Source organism: Carettochelys insculpta, chromosome 8 (assembly GCF_033958435.1).
Source record: "Carettochelys insculpta isolate YL-2023 chromosome 8, ASM3395843v1, whole genome shotgun sequence".
Classification (NCBI taxonomy): domain Eukaryota; kingdom Metazoa; phylum Chordata; order Testudines; family Carettochelyidae; genus Carettochelys; species Carettochelys insculpta.
The window spans coordinates 29,142,497-29,165,355 of NC_134144.1; the positions used below are offsets into that span (position 1 = coordinate 29,142,497).

Sequence of the window (22,859 nt, forward strand, 5' to 3'; positions counted from 1 at the left end):
GCTATACCTGTTTCAATTCAATATGGTTTAAACCCGTTTTGTTAAACTAGGGCAAGCCTTTCTGATGGACACTCTGGTTTTTGTATTTTGCTTCAGTTTAAACCTCTTGCCAGCCCACTCAAACTGAACTCAAACAAACTGTTAAGCTGAAATAAGTATGGTGCATGGGTCCCTTTGTGTAACACTGGCAGACCCAAGTTCTGGGCAGGCAGGATTGAACACAAGACCTTTGAAGCATAGTGAATGAGCCTCTACTTCATGAGTGAAAAGCCACATGGCTTTTAATTAAGGCTATAGCAGACTCAGCCTCTAACTGGACTAGAGGTCTTTAAAGGACCCCAAAGCACGACCCCACACAAGCATTGGTTACACTTGATGTATAACTAAATCTGCTTAAAGTCATGCATTAAATGGGTGCAGCTTTCTTCAGCAGACAAACCCTGATTAATTTTGGAATGGAAAGCAGTAAAAAAAAAAAAAAAAGAAATTTGAAATTTGTGTATTGAGGTCTACCCACCTTTCAGATGTGGGTCTAGCTACAAAGCGCTTTTCTTAAACTTTTTTTTTATTTGTAATTTTAATGCATCTCATACTTCTTACAGTATACCTACGTAACTTTTTTACACAATGCTACAAGTGGAGCAAAAGTGTTTTCTGTTTTTTGCTGAGTCAGACAGACATACTATGCACCTCAATGGCTGATATCTACAGCTATCACGCTCTTTGTGACCCTGAACTGCTGACAGAGCTGTAACAAATAGATAAATGTAGGCCAGGTGAATCAAACCAGATTTACTTACTGAGACCCTCAAGTGTCTGCTGAGCACTGAATATTCATCAACTACTACAATTACACTTAACAGGAGTTACACGCTTTAAATGACACGAAAAGCAGTTGGTACAGTATCATGCCCATAGTTATTGAACTACAACCAAAGATTGTTCCACGATCTATTATCCAACACTTTTTAACAAAATTGTTACATAGTCAGCACCAGTCAGCCCTCGTACTGCATCCTATTAAACACTAATATGGTCTTCTCTGAAGTGATACCATCATCTAATTAGCACTAAGGAATTTAAAAAATCTAATTTATTTTTACCATTTATGAATTTTGGCTTGTTATCATTCCATTTCTGGTTATAATATGTGCTGCTGCCATGGCCCAGCAACATTATGGCTGCACATGAGAGGCACATTTACACTCAAATTAAAAAGAAAAAAAAAAGACTCACTTTTTAAAGGTTTGGAAGAGGTTTTTGAATGAACAGCAAAGCTCTCTAACTTTTTTAACACATACAATCTACAATGTATTATGCCCAAACTGGGTTAAAGAAGCAACACACACTTGAAAAGTAAAAGACGAAGTGCCTCTGGCTTATTTCCTAGTAATATTTTCTCCCATACCATGCTGCCTTTTGGTTTCTGACAGCACTAACATGAAGGAGATGTAGAACTGGAAAGCCAGTCTTGAACAAGGAAGACTGTGACCGTATACATTTATATACCGTGGTAAAATACTTTTTCCACACGGGTTAAATATAACAATCAAGCTGTGATAATCCCAGTCATCCAGATAAAAATGGGAACAGAACCCTATCTTTACTGAGTTGTAAAAACACCTTTTATCCAAGTCTTCCAATGACTCAATACACACACGCACACATACATACACACACACCCCCAAAAAAGAAAAAAATTAAAACTCCAGAACATTTGCATTATTCTCACATATGAGCAATGCTGGCATTACACAGTATCCGTTAAATTGAGTACTCTACTCACAGACAGCCTGCTGAAATATGTTTAACAGAAAGGTAACATTAAATGTGGTACCTTATTTAAACCTCAGATTTATTACAGATTTCAACATTAGATGCTTAGAATCAACATGAATGCTTAAATATGCACCAAAGCAGACACATTTTCTGCAGGTTTTAAAGATAAAAAGTTAGTTTAGTCAATTATGCTACTGTTTAAATTTCTTATCGATTGTACATTACAGTAGTCTTAATTTTCTTTGACTGCATAATTCACTAATCTCTTGTACAGTCTAATTTCATTTTTCTAAAACCACCAACAATTTTGCAGTCTACTGGGGAATTTCCTTAAAATACCATGCATCAACATACAGAAACTTTAAGTCCAATACTTCAACTTTCGTCCAAAAAACTTCATAATAATCAGATGAACAATGTTAAAAAAAAACCTGTCACACACAGGTCTTTATCTAAATTTTAGAGCATCATAATATCACATTTTATATCTCGACACTCAAAAGGTAAGTTAAAATTGTGTACAAGCAGGAGGTGACTTCAAACCTTGAGTACATGTGGAAATTTATATAACCTCTAAACAAAAATCTACCAAACAAACTTGACCATTCATATCAATCTCAATGAGACAACTGCTACATATATTTGAAAATCCAAATGTTATTTTATATTTTATCAAATGTTCCCTGACAATTGTCCAGTTTACCTTACACAGTGTTTGTATTATAACTGTCCACTTGCCAATATTAAATAACTCGTCTGTTTTGCTTAGCAAATCTCTCTGCCCACGTTAATTTTCTATCACTGTCCATAATTTAAAAAGTTATTACATACCTGCAGTTAGGCGGAGGATCAAGGGTTATTTCAGCTAGCTCCTTCTGAATTCTGTGGGTGAAATGAGAACAGACACAAAACATTTGAGATAGTCTATAGAATAAATCAGGAATTACACTGCCCTCTACCACCATGCAGTTAAATGCAAGATTGGCTGTGCCTTCAGTAATGCTAACATGGCTGCTTCCTCTTTGTTCTCAGAGGCATAACCCAAATCCCATACCAGAGAAACTTTGCAGCTTTTCCCTTACTTAATACAGTAAATAAACAGAACATTTATACCTCAGATAGGTAGGAATATCCCACAAGTACCCATAAAAGTACCTATTATCTGGTCTAAATGCTTTTTACCAGAGAGATTTTCTTTTCAAGCTTATATGCAAATAAGGGAAGGGGGGGACTATACAGGCATATTTGACAATGACTTTAAATCAGTGTAATAGAGCTGTAACTGAGGCTGAGTTAACAAGCTTTATCATGAACAAATACATGTTTTTGACAATACTTTACTTGATACTTCATATATAATGAATTCTAGAAATTTCCCAAATTGCTTTTATTACTGCAATAATTCCTGGAGAATCAACTTTGCTTCTGTACACAACTTTTGCTTTACCTCTTCCACCCAGACAAGATTGTATTATTGCTTTTATTTATGTAATATTAGTAAAATAAATAATAATCCATGATACATTCATTGTCTCTTTTGATAGCAGTTCTAAAAATGCTAATATCCAGAATATTTTCTAAACTCTGCCAGTTTAACAAGTTATCCAGAAGAATACATCTGGTTTCAAAGGTGTGAATTACAATACTTCAAAGATTAAAGAATTGCATGCTTTCTTTTTTTGTTCCCTGATAGTACCTGCAAACCCAAATATACAAACTTTTTAGAAATGAGGGACCATGAAAATAAGACTGAGCAGCTATCAATATGCTAATGTTTCCAATTGAAATGAGATGAAGCAGACCCTAATCCTGAAAGGCCTTTCAGGAATCGTCCTATTAAGTTCAATTAGATAACTCAAAACTATGCAGGAGATGTGGAATCAGACCTCATCACGATTAAGGAAAATAAAGTCACACAGAACTATTCAGTGGTGAGATTTTCTGCACAATGCATCTCAACCTTTTCAAAAGGGCTGACAAAACCATTATCTTAAACATATTACATGGAGGAAGTGGGCCTTACCCATGAAAGCTCATTACCTAACAAATATATTTGTGAGTTTTTAAGCTACTACAGGACTGCTTCTTATTTGTGAAGCTACAGTCCAGCACAGCTACCCCTCTGAGTAGATTACACTACAAATTATAAAAACAATATAACACGTTAGGTTCTTTACTCAGGTTATGTCCACACTACAAATGGTACAGCTTGGCAAGCAACACTGCTGTAATGTATACACATATTACAGTGACAACAGGGTGTTTCTGTCACTATGGTAAATTGACCTCCTCAAGCAGAGGTAGCTAGAGTGATGGAGAAGTTCTCCCACTGACTTAGTTGTGTCGAAAGTTGGGGGTTAGATGACCTCACTATGTCACATGGTACAAATTTCTTCACAGCCTGGCACCTGAGCAACGTAGCTAGGTTGACCCCTTTTAAGCATACAGCAGGCCTGATTTGAAGTATATAACCTGGATATTACTATTTTAGATCTCTATTTCTTTGCATGGCCCCTTTTCGTCTTGAGGGACAGTGGTTAGCAGTGGCAGTGAGGATCTATGGGCAGTGTTTGAGTCTGCAGCTTCTATCATGGTTTATCCATCCAATATTGGATTTGCACGGTTGATTGTAATAACCGCATGTCAATCTATTTCCGAATTCTTGAGTCTTAGAGTTTTTCCTTCTAAGACGAAGTTCTTTTGTGTGGCTTGCACATATATTACCAAAGGATGATGTACCCTGTCGTAGCAATTGTAGCCAGCTATTTCAATATGATGATGTAGATTCCCAGGATTTTGGATCGATGTTGAATTTTTTCATGGTGTTTTTGCACGTATCCTTGAATCTTAACTTTGGTCTTCCTCTTGTTCTCAACCCACATGACAGTTCACTGAAGAAGATTTCTTTGGGAAGACGTTCATCACCCATTCGTCTCATACGACCAAGCCATCGTAGTCTTCTGCTGCTGAGGATCGCTATGAGGCTGGGTATGCCAGATCTTGACAGGACATCTGCATTTGAAAATTTATCTTGCCAGTTGATATTCATAATTCTGCAGAGGCAGCAAAGATAGAAGCTGTTCAATTTTTTCTCCTGGTTCAAGAAGGTGGTCCATGCCTCAGAACTATATAGAGCAGGATACTCAACACATGCCTGATAGATTAGTATCTTTGTTTTCGCTGTCAGTTTAGGATTGTTGCAAGCTCATTTCATAAGTCTGCCAAAACTCATAGCTGCCTTCCCGATTCTGTTCAGTTCTTCGTCCATGGATACGTTTGAGGTGACAGTGGATCCAAGGTAACAGAACTGTTGAACCACTTCTAATGGGCTGTTATCCAGAATGACATTGGGTCGCTGAGGTGTACCTTGAGTAAATACAACAGTTTTCTTCATGCTCATGTCAAGGGAAGAAAATACAGGTAGTATTCTACTGTCTGGCTAACACTTTAACATTTCACTGAGCATTCACTGAACTGGAATACAAACTCCTGATGTCTTAAATAAAGTTGGAGCTATAATGTCCATGCTGAGTAAGCAAAGCACAAAGTTGTACAATAGAGAAGTGACTCTAAAATTTAAAAATATATATTTCTACTCTTACTCTTCAGATATACTTGGTACTGGTTATAAAGTAATACGCATTTATAAAGACAACTGAAGTTAACAATTAGTAAATTGTCTCATCTGAAAACACCAGAACAGATCAAGGGATTTAAAGTCTGCCTGCTTCACATGGCTGAAGTTAAAGAAACTGATCAGTGTGTACTTACTGAAAGCCAGACTGACAGAAATTATACATGTAAATACAAACATTACCAAACAGAGCACAAGAGATTTGAGAATCTTTTGGCACTTACTAGATAGAGGATATATATTAATTTCCACGGTCTGATCCTGCAGGCCCTACTAAGGCAAATGTCCCATTCAGGTTGGTAGCTTTGCAGAATACCACATTACATTAGGTTACTGTGTATAAAGGATGTACTGTATGTTGGCATGCAAAGGAATTTATAAGTATAAACCCCAAACCATCTATTTTTGTAAATATTTTCATATGCGAGTAGAACTGACAACAGCACACACAATCTAATGAAATACACCAGAAGGATGGTACTTCACAGATATAAAGGAAGAAAGGCTAAACCTCTGAACTCAGGTGAAAAGGATGTTTCTAATTCTCATACTACTTGCAAGGATAAAATTCATCCTGGCAAAAAAAAGCTTTCAGAAGCTAGTATTTTAATTTTACAAGTTATAATGTTCTTAAGCTTCTCTTCCAAAAGAACATGAAAAGTTTATTTAATGGTTAGCAGTCTTGTTACTGAAGCTACTGAATGACAGCCGCCTAACTCAAAAAAGTTTGCAATGCAATAAATGACTTCCCAGTACAGCGTTCCAGGAATACTTCTGTCTTAATGCAAATATTAGAGCTCAACGACACAGTGGCAGAGTAATTTTACAGTGAGTTCTTATTACCTTTTAGCACTAGTAGATAACTTAGCAGTAGTTTTACTGGATAGTTTGGTATTTTTCTTCTGCTGCGTTGCAGAAGGTTTTCTTTCTTCTTGTTCTTCGGGTTCTGGTGCTGGTGGGTCCCGCTGATCTGCATCTGAACTACCACTGCTGGTACTTGGACTTTCATCATCTGACCTTTGCCTATCACTGGACATCCTGATAAACTTTTTTTGGGGGGAAGTGGGGAAAGAGGGGGAAGAAAGAAAGGGGAGGGGAAAAAAGCAGAGTTCACTTTAGGTTGCAGTTTGACAGTGACAAAGTAATATTTACACTTTTCCTTTTTAATACAGACATCTCCAGTTTTTTAAAGCTCATCCACATTTTTCATACTTCAGACAACCTAGCAACTGTCTACTTTGTTGGAAGCCATGAGATGGGGGTTTTACAAGGGTCCTTCAGGCAATGAATATTAATAACTTATGACACTGTAAATAACAGACCTTGCTGAAAATGTTTTTGAAAAGTCACTAATACCCTGTAAATATTTACACTGGAACAGAGCATTTTACTGGGTCCAAGCAGCCAGATTACCCCCCTCTCTTTGAGATGATATATTGCAAATAACACTCCAGCTGATTTCAGATTGAAATTTACACTCACTGTCTCTTTGTATTTAAAGGGCTGTGAGGGGGAGTGATTAAAAATACCCACTGTACATTTTTAAAAACTCAGAAAGCAGAAGCCTCGATTATTTACATGGCCAGCAGCAAGAATTGCATTTGGCCACCACAAAGCTGCTGGAGGGGGAAGAAGCATAATTAAAACTGCACCTTCTGCAAAGCTTTCAACACTACCGATTCTTGATCAGTTTCTAGGAAGCAGACCGACATTTTAGGGGGAAATATATATAGATAGATAGACAGATACACGCGGGAGGCACGTAAATTGGAGGGGGGTGCTGAAAAAAGAAAATGAAGCTCCTAGTAGGAAACTGCAGCAGGGTTGAAATGCAGCTTTGCACACACGCTCCCCCCCCCCCCCCCCCACTCCCCGGGTTGGCTTTGTGGGGAGAGATCGAGCTCCCAACGAGGAGGGTATGGAGGGGTTGTTATGGCAGGAGGCTCTCCGGGATCAGCATGGTGTGTGTGCACCAAGTGAGGCGTGAACTCAGTCCCGGCTCCTCTCTCTCCCGGCCACCGACAGGCAGCAAGCACTGAAAACAAGAACAAAGCTCCCTCTACCAACCTCCCCCCCCGCGCCTCCTCCTTCTCCTCCTCCCCCCACCAAGCTCGCCCAGGCTCCTGCTGCAGCCACCTAACCCGCTTCTCCTTTACCTTCGCAGGCGTCCTGTCCCGGTGTTAGGTCGGAGGGGAGGGATGGAGGGGGGGAGGGAAAGGGATACAGTAACGGTGGAGGGGCTGGAGGAAGCCGGGGGGATATAAAGCAGCAGAGGAGGCTCTGTGGCCGGGCAGTGTGGAACATTGAGAGTCGGAGCTGGGGGGGGGGAGAAAGACGGGGGGTGCAGTGCGGCTCGGTGGCCGGAGGGTGGCGCTGGCGTGCACCCTTTTCGCAAAGCGGGCTCCCGCGGCGGGGCAGGGGGTAAGAGGGGAGAGAACGCGATCTTCCCCTTGGCGGAAGGACGCCCGATGGAACGGGGAAGAGCTGAACGTTCTATCGCCTCCGCCCCCTTGTGTCGCTACGTTCGGATTCAGAATGTTGCAGTCAGCAAAGTTCCAAACGACATGGGGGAGGGGGCGCTCGCTCCCTGTTTGGTAGAGCGCGCCCCCCTCTGGGCTGGGGCGCGCGCACGCTCTGTAGCTCCTCTACCTTAGCAGGGTACGTGCGTTCTCCCATGCTGGTCAAGGACAAAGAGTTGGTCTCCGTGCAGCCCCCAGGTTGGCAGCCGGGCCTTTGCTTGTGTCGTCCTAGTGGCTGGTCTCTCTTTTCCCTCTCCTCCACCCCCGTCACCCTATACAAACACCTTTCCTGCAAGATTGCAACTCCCGAGCAGCTACTACGGGAGGGGGAGCCTGAGTTCCTAAATTACTTCACTTGCAGGCACAAATGTGCAAAATCCTTCTGGGGCATAGCTAAAACTGGAAAACTGACGGGAAAGCAGTTCTGCTTTTTCCCGTGTCAGCCTCCCTGCCCCATCTCCCCATATTCACTGCTATTTATAAGGATGGACACTAAGAAATAAATGTATGTATCTGGGCACTGGAATTGGTTGTGTCAGGGTGTGAATAACATAGTGCCTTAGCATATAGTGTCCCCAACACCAAATCCCACTTCTCAGTGGGTAACACCATCAACATGTTTTGCTGCACCAACAAAATCCGGTGTTTGATTGATGTGCCTCAAAAATCCAGATCCTTCTGGACTCAGACAATTTTGGGATCCCAGGCTTGAAATTAAAAATGCATAAATAGAAACAATGCTTAACTGCTCTTAAAATTCCAAATCTTGATGTCCCCTAGCATCACTATACCACAAAAATGCTAACCTGGCATGTGGATCAATCAGAAATTTGACAGATATTGGCCACAAACTCAGAAACTGTGCCATCAAAATAGGCAAAAAGTACTGCTACTTTGTTTACATACACACACACACACAAATAAAAACATCTAACACCCTAGTCGAAGAAAGTTGTAAAAATTCTTATCTGGCACTTGTGTCTTGCTGCAGCCAGCCAAATTTTGATTGCAGGCCCGCTTTCTGTACATATAAATTACACAGCTTCTCTTAGTGCACCAGCTTAATCCAGCCTTTAAGACACTATGGTGCAAAGTGATGCAGAAAGAGGAGGAGGTATGCATTGAACAGCTGTATAAAGAGGACCCTACCAAATTCACAGTCCATTTTGGTCAATTTCATGGTGATAGGATTTTTAAAAGCATGCCTTTCATAATTTCAGCAATTTAAATATGAAATTTCACAGTGTTGTAATCATGGAAGTCCTGATGCCAAAAGGAGTTGCGGGGCGGGGTGTCTTAAGGTTATTGTGGAGGGGTTGCAGTACTACTACCCTTACTTCTGTGCTCCTGCTGGCAGCAATACTATCTTCAGACTTGGGCAGCTGGGGAGCAGCAGCTGCTGGCTGGGAGCAGGCCTGTCCTAAGACATATGCACCATATGCAACTTCATAGCTGCCCCAAATTTAGGGATGCCGTAAGCTGAGTATGCCTAGGGACAGCTGCCCTGCCCTCCCCCTGAAGGCACAGCGCTGGCAGGCCCTGGCCAGCACCCCTCCATCCTCTGCAGGCTGAGCCCAGCCCCCACTCACCTAGAGGCAGCAAGCATGGGCCAGAGGACTCAGGTGGCCCCACTGCCAGTGCCAGAGAGAAATGGCACCCCTTTAAAGCACCACGTCTCTCCAGCTGGCAGCCTGGCCACTCACCATTGCAGCTAATGGCCCTGGTCTGGGAGAGTTGGCAAGTCCCTGCCCTCCACAGCTTCTGCTCCTGCAGCATGCTTGGCCTTAGGGCAACTCAGGCAAGGCAGCTGCCTTGTGCCCTGCAAACTCTTTCTCCATGCCTGTCCTGCGCTCCCCTCCACCCACAAAGTGTCCACTCCCCACCCCAAGGAGTGGGGAATGTCTGGGCTAAGCAGCACAGGGCAGCAGCATGGGTAAGGACAGCCCTACCTAAGAATCCAGCTCTGACGGCAGTGCTCCCACCAGCAACAGCATGTAAGGAAGGATGGCATGGTATGGTACTGCTATCCTTACTTCTGTGCTGCTGCCTGGAGAGCTGCGCCTTCTGTCTGCAGCCACCACTCTCCTGCCACCCAGCTCTGAAGACAGCAGCACAGAAGTAAGGGGGGCATTGTGTGGTATTCAGAGCTGAATACTCAGCCAATTCTTATCAGAGGGGTGGCCAAGTTAGTCTGTATCTGCAAAAACAAGAAGAAGTACTGGGGCACCTTATAGACTAACAGATATTTTGGAGCATAAGCTTTCATGGGTAAAGACCTGCTTCATCAGATGCATGAGTGTGGGCTCCAGAGAAGGGTCTAAGTTTATAAGCTCATGAAAAGGAGGGAGACCCAGTCAAGAAGAGGGCCAGAGCCGACAAGGTAAGTTCAGTCATGGAGGATGTGGTCCATTCTTGTTGCTCCCTGGCTGCCAGTTCTGAAGATAGTGCAGACGTAAGGGTGGCAATATTGTGATCCCACTAAAGTAATCTTATGATCCCCCGCAACTCCCTTTTGGATCAGGATGCACAATTTGAGAAACGTTTGGCCCCTCATGAAATGAATGCAGTTTAGGGTAAAAGCACACAAAAGACCAGATTTCATGGCCCACGATGCGTTTTTCGTGGCTGTGAATTTGGAAGGGCCTTTTATACAAAACCTCACAAATATATGTACTACTGAAACAGCAGCAAAGTTAAACAGCAGCAATATGTAATCAAAATCATATTTATTCTAAAGTGCTGGCAACAGCACACTGATCTGAGATACTCCATAAATGACCTGCCATACAAGCTGTAAAATCTCTTTTTTTTTTTTTTTTTTGAATGGGGAGAGGTGTCAAGAACACTGATCATAATATATGCCAACCGGAGGATCATTTTACAGAGAAGATGGCTTAGGATAGAGAGTCATTTCATTCCCCTGTCTAGCTATGCATAGCATAATTTCTGGTGATTACTACTCCACTGTGTGATATAAACAAATGAGTGCGATCAAGAACTGGATGCTGTATGTGGCAAAAGTGGGGACAGTACGAATATAGTACAAGACAGATGAAAAGCTGAATATTTCAGCCTGATCCAAGAGACGATCATATTGAAAATTAAATCACTGTGTATTGGAAAATTGATCATAGCCCAACAATATTTGTGAAGAGTAGATAGTAGTTGATGTAGATGGGTGAGAATGAGATGGGAAAGGACTGTTTAAATTAATGTATTACTTGAAATCTTTGTGCAAAGACCAAATATGGTGATTAACAATAAATCTCCTCTTAAAGTGTTGCCCTCAAAACAGTTGACACCTTTCAGCCAAGTTACATTGAACAACTATATATTTTTTTAGGCTTCAAGGGGTCAAGAAGCCAGAATACATATTATGTGGACTAAAAGGAATAAACAATTGGATGAAGCTGAGTTGACAGTCCTCTGGTAACTGAACTAAGTACAAATGAAATGTGTGCAAACAGTATGGTGGAAGAGTATAGTGGTATGATGTGGAGAAATACTGCAGGTTTGTTTATTAAAGTACACTCTGAAGAATTCCCAGATCACCAGTACAGGCAATTTGCCCCTGAGGTGTGCTGTAGAAAATTCCTATAATAAACAGTATGTAGTATGATGAGCAATCTGGGCATAATTACTAAAAGAGAGAGAGGGCAATATCAAAATCCAACAGTCAGCACAACAAGGCATTTGTTAACATGTGCATGATGCTACAAGTGCTTTCTTGACACAGAGAACTTTGAAAGTCAGATTATGCATTTTAAATAATATTTTATTATGGGTGAAATTTGACAGTACGTCCCAGTGTCCAAACAAGGATAATTATGAAACAATAATACAGGATGAATGTAAGTAGACTTGTCAAAGGTTGCTCACCCTATCAGCTACCACATAGTGATTCCTTTGTGGCTTTTAAGATGCTAAATGAAAACAAAAAGACAACACATTTAACAGAGATTAATTGAAAAGACAGACTAGGTGTGATTTTCAGCTGTTTGTACCTTCATCTTCAAACAGATTTACTACAGCAACTTGCTGATGTAACAAATGTTTATTTGAATGAATATTCATTCCTTTGACATCAAATCCCAAGGGATGGCACTTTCCTCTTAAGAAGCTGCTTTCCTCTTGTATGTAGTTTATTATTTCTGTGTCAACAGCTGTTTTTAGGAAAGATTACATTGAAAGATATAAAAAACAGGTTATTGAAGTAGTATTGTATAGTCAGAACCAGAGAGGGGAAATGCTAATTTTATTAACAGAAATACAAAAACAACATGCTCAGAACATAGTGACTAACTTTATCCTTCATAATCAGCTAGTTCACTACTGATGTACCTATAACATATGTTAGCCGCGTCTACACGAGCCGGCTACTTCGAAGTAGCCGTGCCAACTTCGAAATAGAGCCCGCCGTGTCTGTACGTGGCGAGCGCTATTTCGAAGTTGAAATCGACGTAAGGTGGCGAGATGGGAGATGGGAGATGGGAATAGCGCCCTACTTCGACGTTGAACGTCAAAGTAGGGCACGTGTAGGTGATCCGCGTCCCGCAACATCAAAATAGCGGGCTCCTCCATGGCGGCCATCAGCTGAGGGGTTGAGAGACGCCCTCTCCAGCCCCTGAGCTCTATGGTGGCCACGTGCAGCAGCCCCTTAAAGCTCCTCCCCCCCTTATTTCCTGTGTAGGAAGCTGAGACCCCATGCATGCAGCAGCACTGCCACGTGCAGAGCCTGCACGGACCTCCGCAGCCCGAAGGCCAAACCCTGCACCCCATGGCAGGCAGCCAACCAGCCCCCCAAGCACCCCCAGGGCACCCACTCCCAAGGGGAGCCAGGGCTCCCAGGCCGGCAGCCAGCCAGGGAAGAGGCAGCAGGGCCCCTCCTGGACGGAGGCCGAGATCAGGGAGCTGCTGGGGATCTGGGATGAGGAGGAGGTGCTCCAGGTAATGGGGAGCAAGAGGCGGAACGCGGATGCATTCGCTCGCCTGGCCGAGGGCCTGGCTGCCCGGGGTCACCCTGCCCGCACTCCTGACCACGTCAGGAGTAAGGTCAAAGAACTGCAGCAGGGTTATGCCCGGGCCCGGGACGCGGCCAGCCAATCTGGGGCCACCCCCGCCGCTTGCCCCTTTTACAGGGAGCTCAGGGAAATCCTGGGCCTCTGGTACACCTCCTCCCCCCCAGACACTCTTGATACCTTGGCCGACGAGCCCCAGCAGGCCCTGGAGATGGAGTCCGCCCCGGAGGCAAGCCCTGCACCCCAGGGTCCCCCCAGGAGCCCACCCCTGGGATGCCGGAGGAGGAAGATGGGGGTTCCTCCAGCGATGGGGGGCTCCACATCGCCCTCCTGTCCCGCAGCTCCAGCAGGGCGTCTGCCCAATGGGTGTTCCCCGAACGTGGGAGCGGAGCATCAGGTATGTACCCCCCCGGTGCACACCCCCGGGGTTAAGGGGCGGGGACAAAAGACATGACCAGGGCCCTCCACATGCCCAGATGACCATGGCCCCAAGGACAGCAGTGGCATGTCCCTCAGAAGAGTGCATCAGCCCCTGCCCCCCAGCAGGACAGCACTATGCCCCATCCCTGGGGATGGGGGGAGTGGAACCTAGGGTCTCCCGGGGTGGGGGGTGGAACACCCATCAGCAGCAGCATCATCTCCGGGGGACGGGGATGGGGAACCAGCAGCAGAGGGGTGGGGGGACAAGGGCCATGGGTCAGGGCCCACACTAACGGCTGTCTCCACTCTTGTTCCCCCCTGTGTTCCGCAGCTGCACCATCGGAGGGCCCGGAGAGCACCGGTGAGGTGTCCGTGGTCCCGGAGAGCCCACCAGGGCCATCCCAGCAGGCCAGCCCCTCGGCGGAGCACCGACCAGCCCCAGGACGAGGCCAACGGAGGAGCCACCCGCAGACGGCCACGGACCCCCAGCTGCTCACGACCCTCCGGCGTCAGCTGGAGGTGTCGGAGCGGTGCCTGCGGGTGGAGGAGCAGCGGCTAGAGCTCCAGGAGTGAGCGCTGGCCTGGCGCCAGGAGGCTTGGGGGGCCTTCATGTGCACTTTTGAGCTCATTGCGCAGCACTTGGCCCCCCTTGCCGCGCCACCCGCCGCTCCACCCGCCGCTCCACCTGCCGTCCCTCCACCATCTGCCACCCTGGGGCCTGCCGCCAAGGGGGACCATGGGCCTGCGGACACCAGCCGGCCATATTTGCCAGTTCTCCCAGCCCCCACACAGCCTCGACCAGGGCTCCGGCTGAGGCGTGGGTTGCGCCCCCCAACACCGGGCACTGGACGTTAGGGTGCGGGGCTGAGGACGTGCCCCCCCTCCCTTTGCACATATTCCCCCATGTTGTAAATAGTTTTTGTTGGACCCCTGTTTTAGTAGCTGCCCCCCCATGTAAATAGTTCCCCCCTTTTCTTCTGTTATAATAATATGGTTGCACTGTTTTGTTTGAAACAACATTTCCATTTATTTCAAAGAAAAGTGTGTGGGGGGTGTGCTCTCGGGTTCTCTGTGGTGTGGGCGTGGGGCTAGGGAGTGTCGTGGAGGATGGGGGGTGCAGTGGGTGGCTCACCTGCAGCTGGCCCTGCCTGTGTTCACCCTGCAGCCTGGTCAAAATGGGCCCGCAGGGCCTCCCAGACCCGGATCCCCTCAGGGTCAACCTGGCAACTGGGGGCAGCAGGTGGCTGGACATCAGCCCTGCCAGCCTCCACAGCCCAGCCCTGGAAGAAGGCCTCTCCCTTGCTCTCCACCAGGTTGTGGAGTGCGCTGCATGCGTCCACAACCTGGGGGATGTTGGTGAGGCCTGCATCCAGACGGGTGAGGAGACACCTCCAGCGCCCTTTGAGGCGGCCGAAGGTGCGCTCGACCACCTGGCGCACATGGTTCAAGCGCGTGTTGAACCGCTCCTGGCTGGCTGTGAGATGGCCCGTGTAAGGGTGCATGAGCCAGGGACGGAGGGGGTACACCGCGTCTGCGACGACACAGAGGGGCATGGTGGTGTCCCCCACAGGGATCTCCCACTGGGGGATGTAGGTGCCCACCTCCAGCTGGTGGCACAGGCCCGAATTTCTGAAGACCCGGGTGTCGTGGGTGCTGCCAGGCCAGCCAACGTAAATGTCCAGGAAGCGGCCCTGGCTGTCCACCAAGGCCTGGAGGACCACGGAGTGGTATCCCTTCCTATTGAGGAAGTGTCCTCCGCTGTGCTCCAGGGCACGGATGGGGATATGGGTCCCATCCAGAGCCCCAAAGCAATTTGGGAAGCCCAGGCTGGCAAACCCTGCGATGGCAGCATCTGGGTCCCCAAGCCACACGAGCCTGTGGAGGAGCAGGGCATTGACTGCATGGACGACCTGAAGGGGAAGAACATGAGAGAGCACCGGTGAGGGGTGTGCAGGGTGTGTCTGGCCCTCCACCCCTGGGCTCCTCCCCTCCCCCCGAGGGCTCCCCCCCTCAGGACTCCCCCCTGGGCTCCCCCCCGGGCTCCCCCCACCCTGGGTCCTCTTACCTCCATGAGGACAGCCCCGATGGTGGCCTTGCCCACGCCAAACTGCTGCCCTACGGATCGGTAGCTGTCTGGAGTGGCCAGCTTCCAGACAGAGATGCCGACCCGTTTCTCTACGGTGAGGGCACATCGCGTGGGGGTGTCCTGGTGCCATAAGGCAGGGGTGAGCCACTGGCAGAGCTCCAGGAATGTCTGTCGGCTCATCTGGAAATTCCGAAGCCAGCAGTCATTGTCCCACTCGCCAAGCACCAGCCGCTCCCACCAGTCCGTGCTCGTGGGGTAGCTCCACAGCCGGCAGTGTGTGCGGCGGGGGGGGGGGTGGGGGCTGGGAGGGCAGCAAGGTCTGGGGCTGCTTCCTCCTCCCCTGGGGGCAGCTCATCTTCCTCAAATAAAAGATGGTCAGCTGCCTCCTGCATGGCACTGAGCAGGGCAAGCACTGCTCCTCCAGGGGCGGGTGTGTGGACCTCTGGCTGCTGCTGCTGCTGCTGCTGCTGCTGCTGCTGCTGGGGGTCCATGCTGCTTCCACAGGGTGTGCGTGCTTGTGGCTCTGCAGACCGCGTGCTGTGCAGGCTGCGTGTGTCTGGGAGGGGCCCTTTAAGGGAACGGCTTGCTGTTGCCCCAGAAGTGCTAGTCCGCCCTGTGACCCTGTCTGCAGCTGTTCCTGGCACCCTTATTTCAATTTGGGCCGCTGTGGTGTGTAGACGCTCCCCTGCAGCGCCTACTTCGATGTAGTGCTGCCCAACGTCGACGTTGAACGTCGACGGCATCAGCCCTGGAGGACGTGTAGACGCTATTCATTGAAATAGCTTATTTCAATTTTGCTACATCGAAATAAAGCTATTTCAATGTAGCATTCCCGTGTAGAAGTAGCCGTTCTCTCCCATCAACTAATTACCACTATGAGAAGTGAGCTATTATTGAAAGGAGCAATGAGTATAAAGCTCAGCAATGCCTGGGTCAAACTGATCTGAAAAATTCAGGACACTTGCCTTTGAGAGAGGCCTGCTTCTCCTTTCCACAAGCATTGAAGGTGTGCATTAGGTGTTGTTTCTTTGAATCCTCCTACCATCAAAAACATGACTCCTGAGCAAAATGAAGGGGCATCAGGTATGCACTCATCAACTTGTCAGAAGTTCTACTTTGTGTACATGGCTCCTTGGCTATTGTGAAAGCACAGATGTGTAGTTGTTGGCGCTTTCTTGGAGCTACACACATGTAGGCATTCCTTGTAGGATTAGGAACTCAAGACTTAGGACCTCATCCCCTTCAACCCCAGATGATGCAGTAATGGAAGGTAACTAATTTCCTGACTCTTTTGTCTCAATCTGACAGCAGAACAAACAAGGAAAGCAGGTTCCCTGTCTTGATGCAGAACCAGGAAGAGGACAACCCATTGCTTGACCTCCCCTATCCCTAACAGCATAAGGTCCTACCCATGATAACAGAATGCCTGGGTTGTGTCAGTTCATCTTTAGGAACAACTTGACTGATAAGATCAGTTATCTGCTACGTCTTCACCAAATGCTCTCTTTCCTGGTGGTAAATGATACTTCAAATAGCAATTCATATTTCTATTCTATCTAGATTTCCACTATGGAATCTGAATACCTGTTGGAATTCTACTACAGTACCAGAATTACAGATGTAAGAGTTGCAAAATTAAAGAAATGAAGGATTGTTTTAGGACAGTGTTTGCTATGAGATAAACAATGGATTGCATGTGTATTATTTTTGCTATTTGTATTATGATAACAGCTGAGGACCAGCCAAGAAGCAATTGAGTAACTCAGGAACTATAGAGTAAGATCCATGAAATATTTATGTTTATTGTCAGGTCATATGCATGGGTAAAAGGTTGTCATGGCCTACTCATTCAGCCTATTGTGGAGAAGAAGTAACTGCCTCAAAGAGTCATGAACTGCTTACTTACCTGAGAAGAATAGGAGGCCTACAAAAATTTGAGGAAGCATACAGTGTGCTGGAAAATTAGTCAAAAATTTGAGAGCAGTGAAATGATGGGCCATCATTGTAATTAAGTCCATTGTTTGTCACACCACCTGTGTGATGTCAGACTGAAACTATTTTTATCTGGCTTAGTACTGTTTGTCAGCATTCTGAGAAAGACCTCATTCAAAAAGTGGCTATGGGCTGAGAATGTGAGGGTAGTTCTTTGTACATATCCTGTATTTTCAGGAGGAAATTTATCATTTCTTTTGTCTTTCAGATTATGATATAATGAAGTTCTCTCCTTCATGTTTATTTTGGCCACTGTATGTTTCCCAAGCAAACTATGAGTGTGTATATATGGAGATACACATCTCACAGAGCTGGAAGGGACCTTAGGATGTCATTAGCATTCAGTCCTCTACCCTCTTAGCAGGAGCAAGCATCATTCCCCACTTTTCTTCTAATTGCCCCTGACTGGTAAACAGCCCCCTTGCGGATTGAACTCACACCCTTGGTTTAGGGGACTAAATGCTCAAACCACTGAGCTATCCCTCCCCTCTTGTAGTCTTTTGTGACACTCTTTAACAGTTTGTCTGTTGAGACACAGCAGCCTGAGGAATGTGGTGTACAGGTCAAAGTACTCTCATGTGCAGCTAAACTTGTCTCTGCTCTGTAAAGATGTGTGCACCCCCACATAGGCCCCAAATACACTAATGTGGACCGTGAGAGGCCAGTTCATGTGTGAAGATGCACCTGAATGGGGAGATAGGCCTAAATGATCATGAAGCTCACTTGGCCACAAGCAAGTTGTGAGGCAGTTCATAGTACAATGGACCCATAGGGAAAATCTCCACCCAATTGCTGGGCATAGAGAGGAAGTGGAGAGGAAGCCCTTGCAGGAGAGGAAGCTCTGTACCCTAACCAGACCAGGAGAAAGTGGGGTTGAAAAGCTGCTCTGGAGGAAAAGGGGCATACCTGGCAAGGTTAGGAAAGCTGGGTGATGGAAGAAGCCTCAGACTCGAGGGGAAAGGAACCAAGGGGCATGCAGAAAGGAGCTTGTACTTGGAGACTGGATGAAGGGAGAGGTAGCTGGAGAGAAGAGAAGCTCCAGTGAAGGAGTCCTGAGGCTTGAGAGGAGCCAGGCCTCTGAGGAGAGTGAGGACGCACTCCGCAGAGCCCAAGAGCAGTGCAAAGAGTGTGTAGAGGATTGATTGTGGAAAGAGTAGAGGTTTCATCCTTTTAGGTGGCACTTTATTATCTCAGAAGGGGAGTGACTTATGGTGACTTGATTTTGGTGTCAAGCCATGGAAGACCTCATGAAAGGCAGGCAGGTTGCACACGGCACTGGCGACATAATTCATGGATCTAAGGGGCCCTTCAAGGGTACGTCTGCCCCATCTCAGTTCCAAAGAATTTGAGTATGTCTCTTCAATGATTTTATTTGCTTTTATGACTACAGTGAAAATGTGATGAGCTTTTCAATGCAATGATCCTGACTGCTGCTGGGGCACTCAGTAAATGAGATGTGGCACCGCAATGTGCACATCTGCTTATAATATTTAATAAATATGTAAATCAACCTGCTGTGTCTTTTCAGGTGAGAGAGTTGTGTGGCTTTGCTTCCATATCACCAAACATGCTATTCATAAGGGTGTTAAAATCCTCTTGAGGTTCAAGTTGCAACTATGACAGAAAAATTAGTGCATTGTGTGTCTGTCAAAAGCTGAAGTGCAACAGATAAGTGTGGACATCTTGAGTTAGCTGGAAAAGATATTCTCATATCTTTTAAACAACAGCGATGCAAAATACTAGAAGAAAACAATTTTAACTGAAGCCATCCGTATTTGCATGTTTCTTTGTATAATTTTGTATAATTTTGCCAAAACAAATTCAAATTTCTGATGGTTGCCTCATGTTTCTTGCAGTATTTCTGCTACTGCCTATAGTTAATATCATGCAGTCTTTTTTTTTTTTTAAGTATTAGCTGTCTATGTAAAAATAAGGGCAACTATTTTAGGTTAGAATACTAAGAACATGATACTACAGGTTGAACCTCCCTAGCCCAGCCCCCACAGAACCAGACTGGTGCCATTTATGAGAGACAGTTTGCCAAACCACAGGCGGTCAACATTGTTTAGCAGCATGACCAATATGTCCACTGCTTACTGGGCTCTTAGAAGATGTTCAGGGGTAAATTAGAGCCAAATAATATCACAGAAAACTGAGAACCAGGACTGGTGGCTGTACACCAACTTTATGGGACCATGGGAAACTTGGCCACACCCGTGAGAAGTGTAACAAAGAGGTAGCCATGTGAGTCTGTACTCCAACAAAACAAAGCAGCAGAAATGTAGCACTCTAAAGACCAACAAAATGATTTATTCAGTGATGAGCTTTCATGGGACAGATCCACTTCATCAGATGAATCTCATTTCCAATGCAGACTGACATTTATAAGTACCCCTATAAATTTATAAATGTCAGTCTGTATTGGAAATGAGATTGATCTGAAGAAGTGGGTCTGCGCCACGAAAACTCATCACTGAATAAATCATTTTGTTAGTCTTTAAAGTGCTACATTTCTGCTGCTTTCCATGAGAAGTGGTCATCCAGCTAACTGAAATCATACTCGATTATGGATACTGCTTGGTGAGAAAGTGCCAGATTAGAAAGGTTTAATCTGCACTTTCAAAATAATGGAAAAGTATGCTGAGGGAAGCTGTGTCCACACATCTGCCATAAAAAGACTATTTTGTTTGCACTATATCCTGATTTTGAAAGCCGTAACAAATCTTCTCTCATGTTATACCTATCCCTTAGTTACTTTATGTTATTTTAATTAATTGTTAAATGGATATCATCATTCCTGATTGCTGCTTTTTTTTGTTCCTGTTTCATCTCTGGGAGTGATAGGTTTCCTAACCTTTGATGACATCATGAACAGGACATTGAGCATTCATTTCCCTGTCTAGTGTGTATTGATCCTAGTGCAAAAAGAAAATCATTAACTGAACCATTGCTTGGACAGTGGAGTTGTTCTTGTGTGATGGGGGACTGAACTCAGATAATTTGTGGAGACCAAGAGTTTTAAAAGTAGGTGCCTAAAGTTAGGGTCCTAAATCCATTTGTGTGCTTAAGCAGGTAGGCTGATTTACCAAAGTGCCAAGGAGCTTGTTGTTCCCAGTGAAGTCAGTGTTTTATATGCAGTATTTCCATCTCAGCATCAGCCCAAAGATAAAATAATTTTGGAACCCATAAGATGTCATTTGAAATAGTCACATCATGTTCACTTTGATGAAAATTTTACTAGATTAGTCAATGTATAATTTTTCTATATTTGCCTAGTCTTTCTCTCAAGCATACGCTGAAATGGATTTCTAGGTAGGATATATCTTTAGCAAAAATGCTCATATGAATGTACCTTATTTTTATAATGAAAAATTAGCAAATTCCATCAGGATGCTCAAAATTAAGATGCTACTGCCATCCAGTCATGAAATACAAAAAGAGGCAAGAAAAAAAGAATCATTTGAGTATGTCCCTGTTAACTGCAAGCTGTTAAAAAAATCCCTGCCTATGAATCCTGGTAATTTGTAGCTCTAGCAGTGAAAGGGTTCTCAAAAGTCATGTTGATTAACATGGTTTTGGAGCTCTTTAGAGCTCGCCTTCCTCGGAGACTTCAACATTTATATAGATGTCCAAATCTGCTGTCCATTTATGGATCTCATAAAGGTGACCTCCAGTCAGCACATAATCTTGCCATACTCTTAAATTAGCTCATTGATTTATAGGTGGTTTTGAGGAACATAATACACATACCTCTGCCCTGGTCAGACTACTTCCTTCAAGGAGACACCAAAACTCTTCCATGCTATTATAAAAGGAGAGGTGTCCCTGACAGATTACAGTCTGTCCCGTCCCACTGTAATCATGAACATACCCCGCCCCCTCAACTGTGGTCTCTGCAGGCCCTCCCCCTTTCCCCTCTTCCTGCTGCACCTCTGTGCTCCTTCCCCCCAACCCGAGAACCTCCCACTCCCCCCGATTGCAGCTCCCCTGGCGTACTGCCAACCCCATCTCCACAGGTGCCCACCCTCTGACTGTGGACCCAAAGGCTCTCCCTCTCCCCCGCACTGCAGATCCCACAGTCCCTCCTCTGTTGCCCTTGTGCCTGAAGCACCTTCCCAAAAAACTAAATATTGGTGCCAAAAACTAGATATTGATGAAATCCAGCAATTTGGATTAACTATATGACCAAATTTGGTTGAAAAACCAACAGGATATTCATTGCTGTACATACTAGAAACAACCAGTTCTACCTGTGCAAATAAGTACTTTGGCTGTAGCCGCCAGGAAGGGGCAGGCCCTGCTAGTTTTTATAAACAAGAAGGTTCAGATATCATGGTCCGTTCTTTGAGATTTATGCACATGTGAGGCCAAAATATGCAGGTCATCAGCAGGAGGGACTGAACCTAAGTCTTTAGGGGCTTGAGTCATGTGATTCCAACATATGGGCTAACAGTCATCTTTTGCCTAAGGCGGTAGAGCAGATTTCATTCTTCCTGCTCCATGCCTCTGGATTACACACAGAAGTACCTTTAGCAACCCATGAACTGAGAAGCTGAGGAGTCAGGAGAGCTATGGATGTGTAGTATTAGCATTGACCCACTTGCATCCTTTTCCCTGTACTGGATCTGCAGATTGCCTTTATCTTTAGTGGTCTCTCTGAACTAATATAAGAAGAAAAGAAAATGGACCAAGCTTTGCAGAAAACACAATCATTACATAGATAAGCACCACAGCAAAAGTTTCCTAACTGCTACATTGCAGTCAGGATAAAAGTTGGGATAATTTTCCCTACTCTATCAAAGCACCTGAACCATAGAATCCTAGGGCTGGAAGGGACCTCTGGAAGTCATCTAGTCCAGCCCCCAAACTGTGATCTGTAAAGCTTTTCTTTATTCTGTCCCCCTAGGCTTACCCTATTGCACTCCGGAAGCTAGCTCAGTACAGTGTAAGGAATTGACAATATACTTTACAGAGAAGACCTACTGCATATGACAAGTCCTCTCTGGATGACACAAATTGAACACCAAACCCAAGGCAGACTATGGATTAGGGTCTCAAACTCACAGACTATCTATAGCCCAAGCAGTTCCACAGTCCAGCCTGCAACACGTGAGTCTCTATGGTCCTGGAGATTCTTCCTGCCCCTCCTCTGCCCTCTCCACCCCATTGTACCTCTTCCCCCAAAGCCCGTCCCCTGAGGGACATAGCCTTGGGATTACAGTGGATCCGGCACCATCCAGTAGCAAAGGTTAGGCCACACTGCATTCACTGTGGTGGGGAAGGAGAGCAATGTACCAGCCTCTGCTCCACTGCACTGCCATCTCCCAGGGCAGCCCAGTTGTTCCACTTCTTTGTAGAAGTGGGAAGTGGAGTGCCCCAGTCTGTGGCAGAGAGGAAAAGACTGTTTTGTC

At 45.5% G+C, this 22,859-nt stretch overlaps 1 protein-coding gene across 2 annotated transcripts in view; it reads right to left on the reverse strand.

Annotated features, from left to right (window-relative positions):
* Positions 1-7,671, reverse strand: part of UBE2E3 (ubiquitin conjugating enzyme E2 E3) — a 106,028-nt gene extending 98,357 nt beyond the window's left edge. For both annotated transcript variants that reach the window (XR_012646366.1, XM_075000825.1), the window contains exons 1-3: positions 7,570-7,671; positions 6,257-6,459; positions 2,611-2,661 (exon numbers count right to left, since the gene is read on the reverse strand). Coding sequence is in view for 1 of the 2 variants with exons in the window: in XM_075000825.1 (XP_074856926.1) it covers positions 2,611-2,661; positions 6,257-6,450 (245 nt within the window). In the remaining variant the exon portion in view is untranslated. The remainder of the gene's footprint in view (positions 1-2,610; positions 2,662-6,256; positions 6,460-7,569) is intronic.
* Between the last annotated feature and the right edge of the window lie 15,188 nt (positions 7,672-22,859).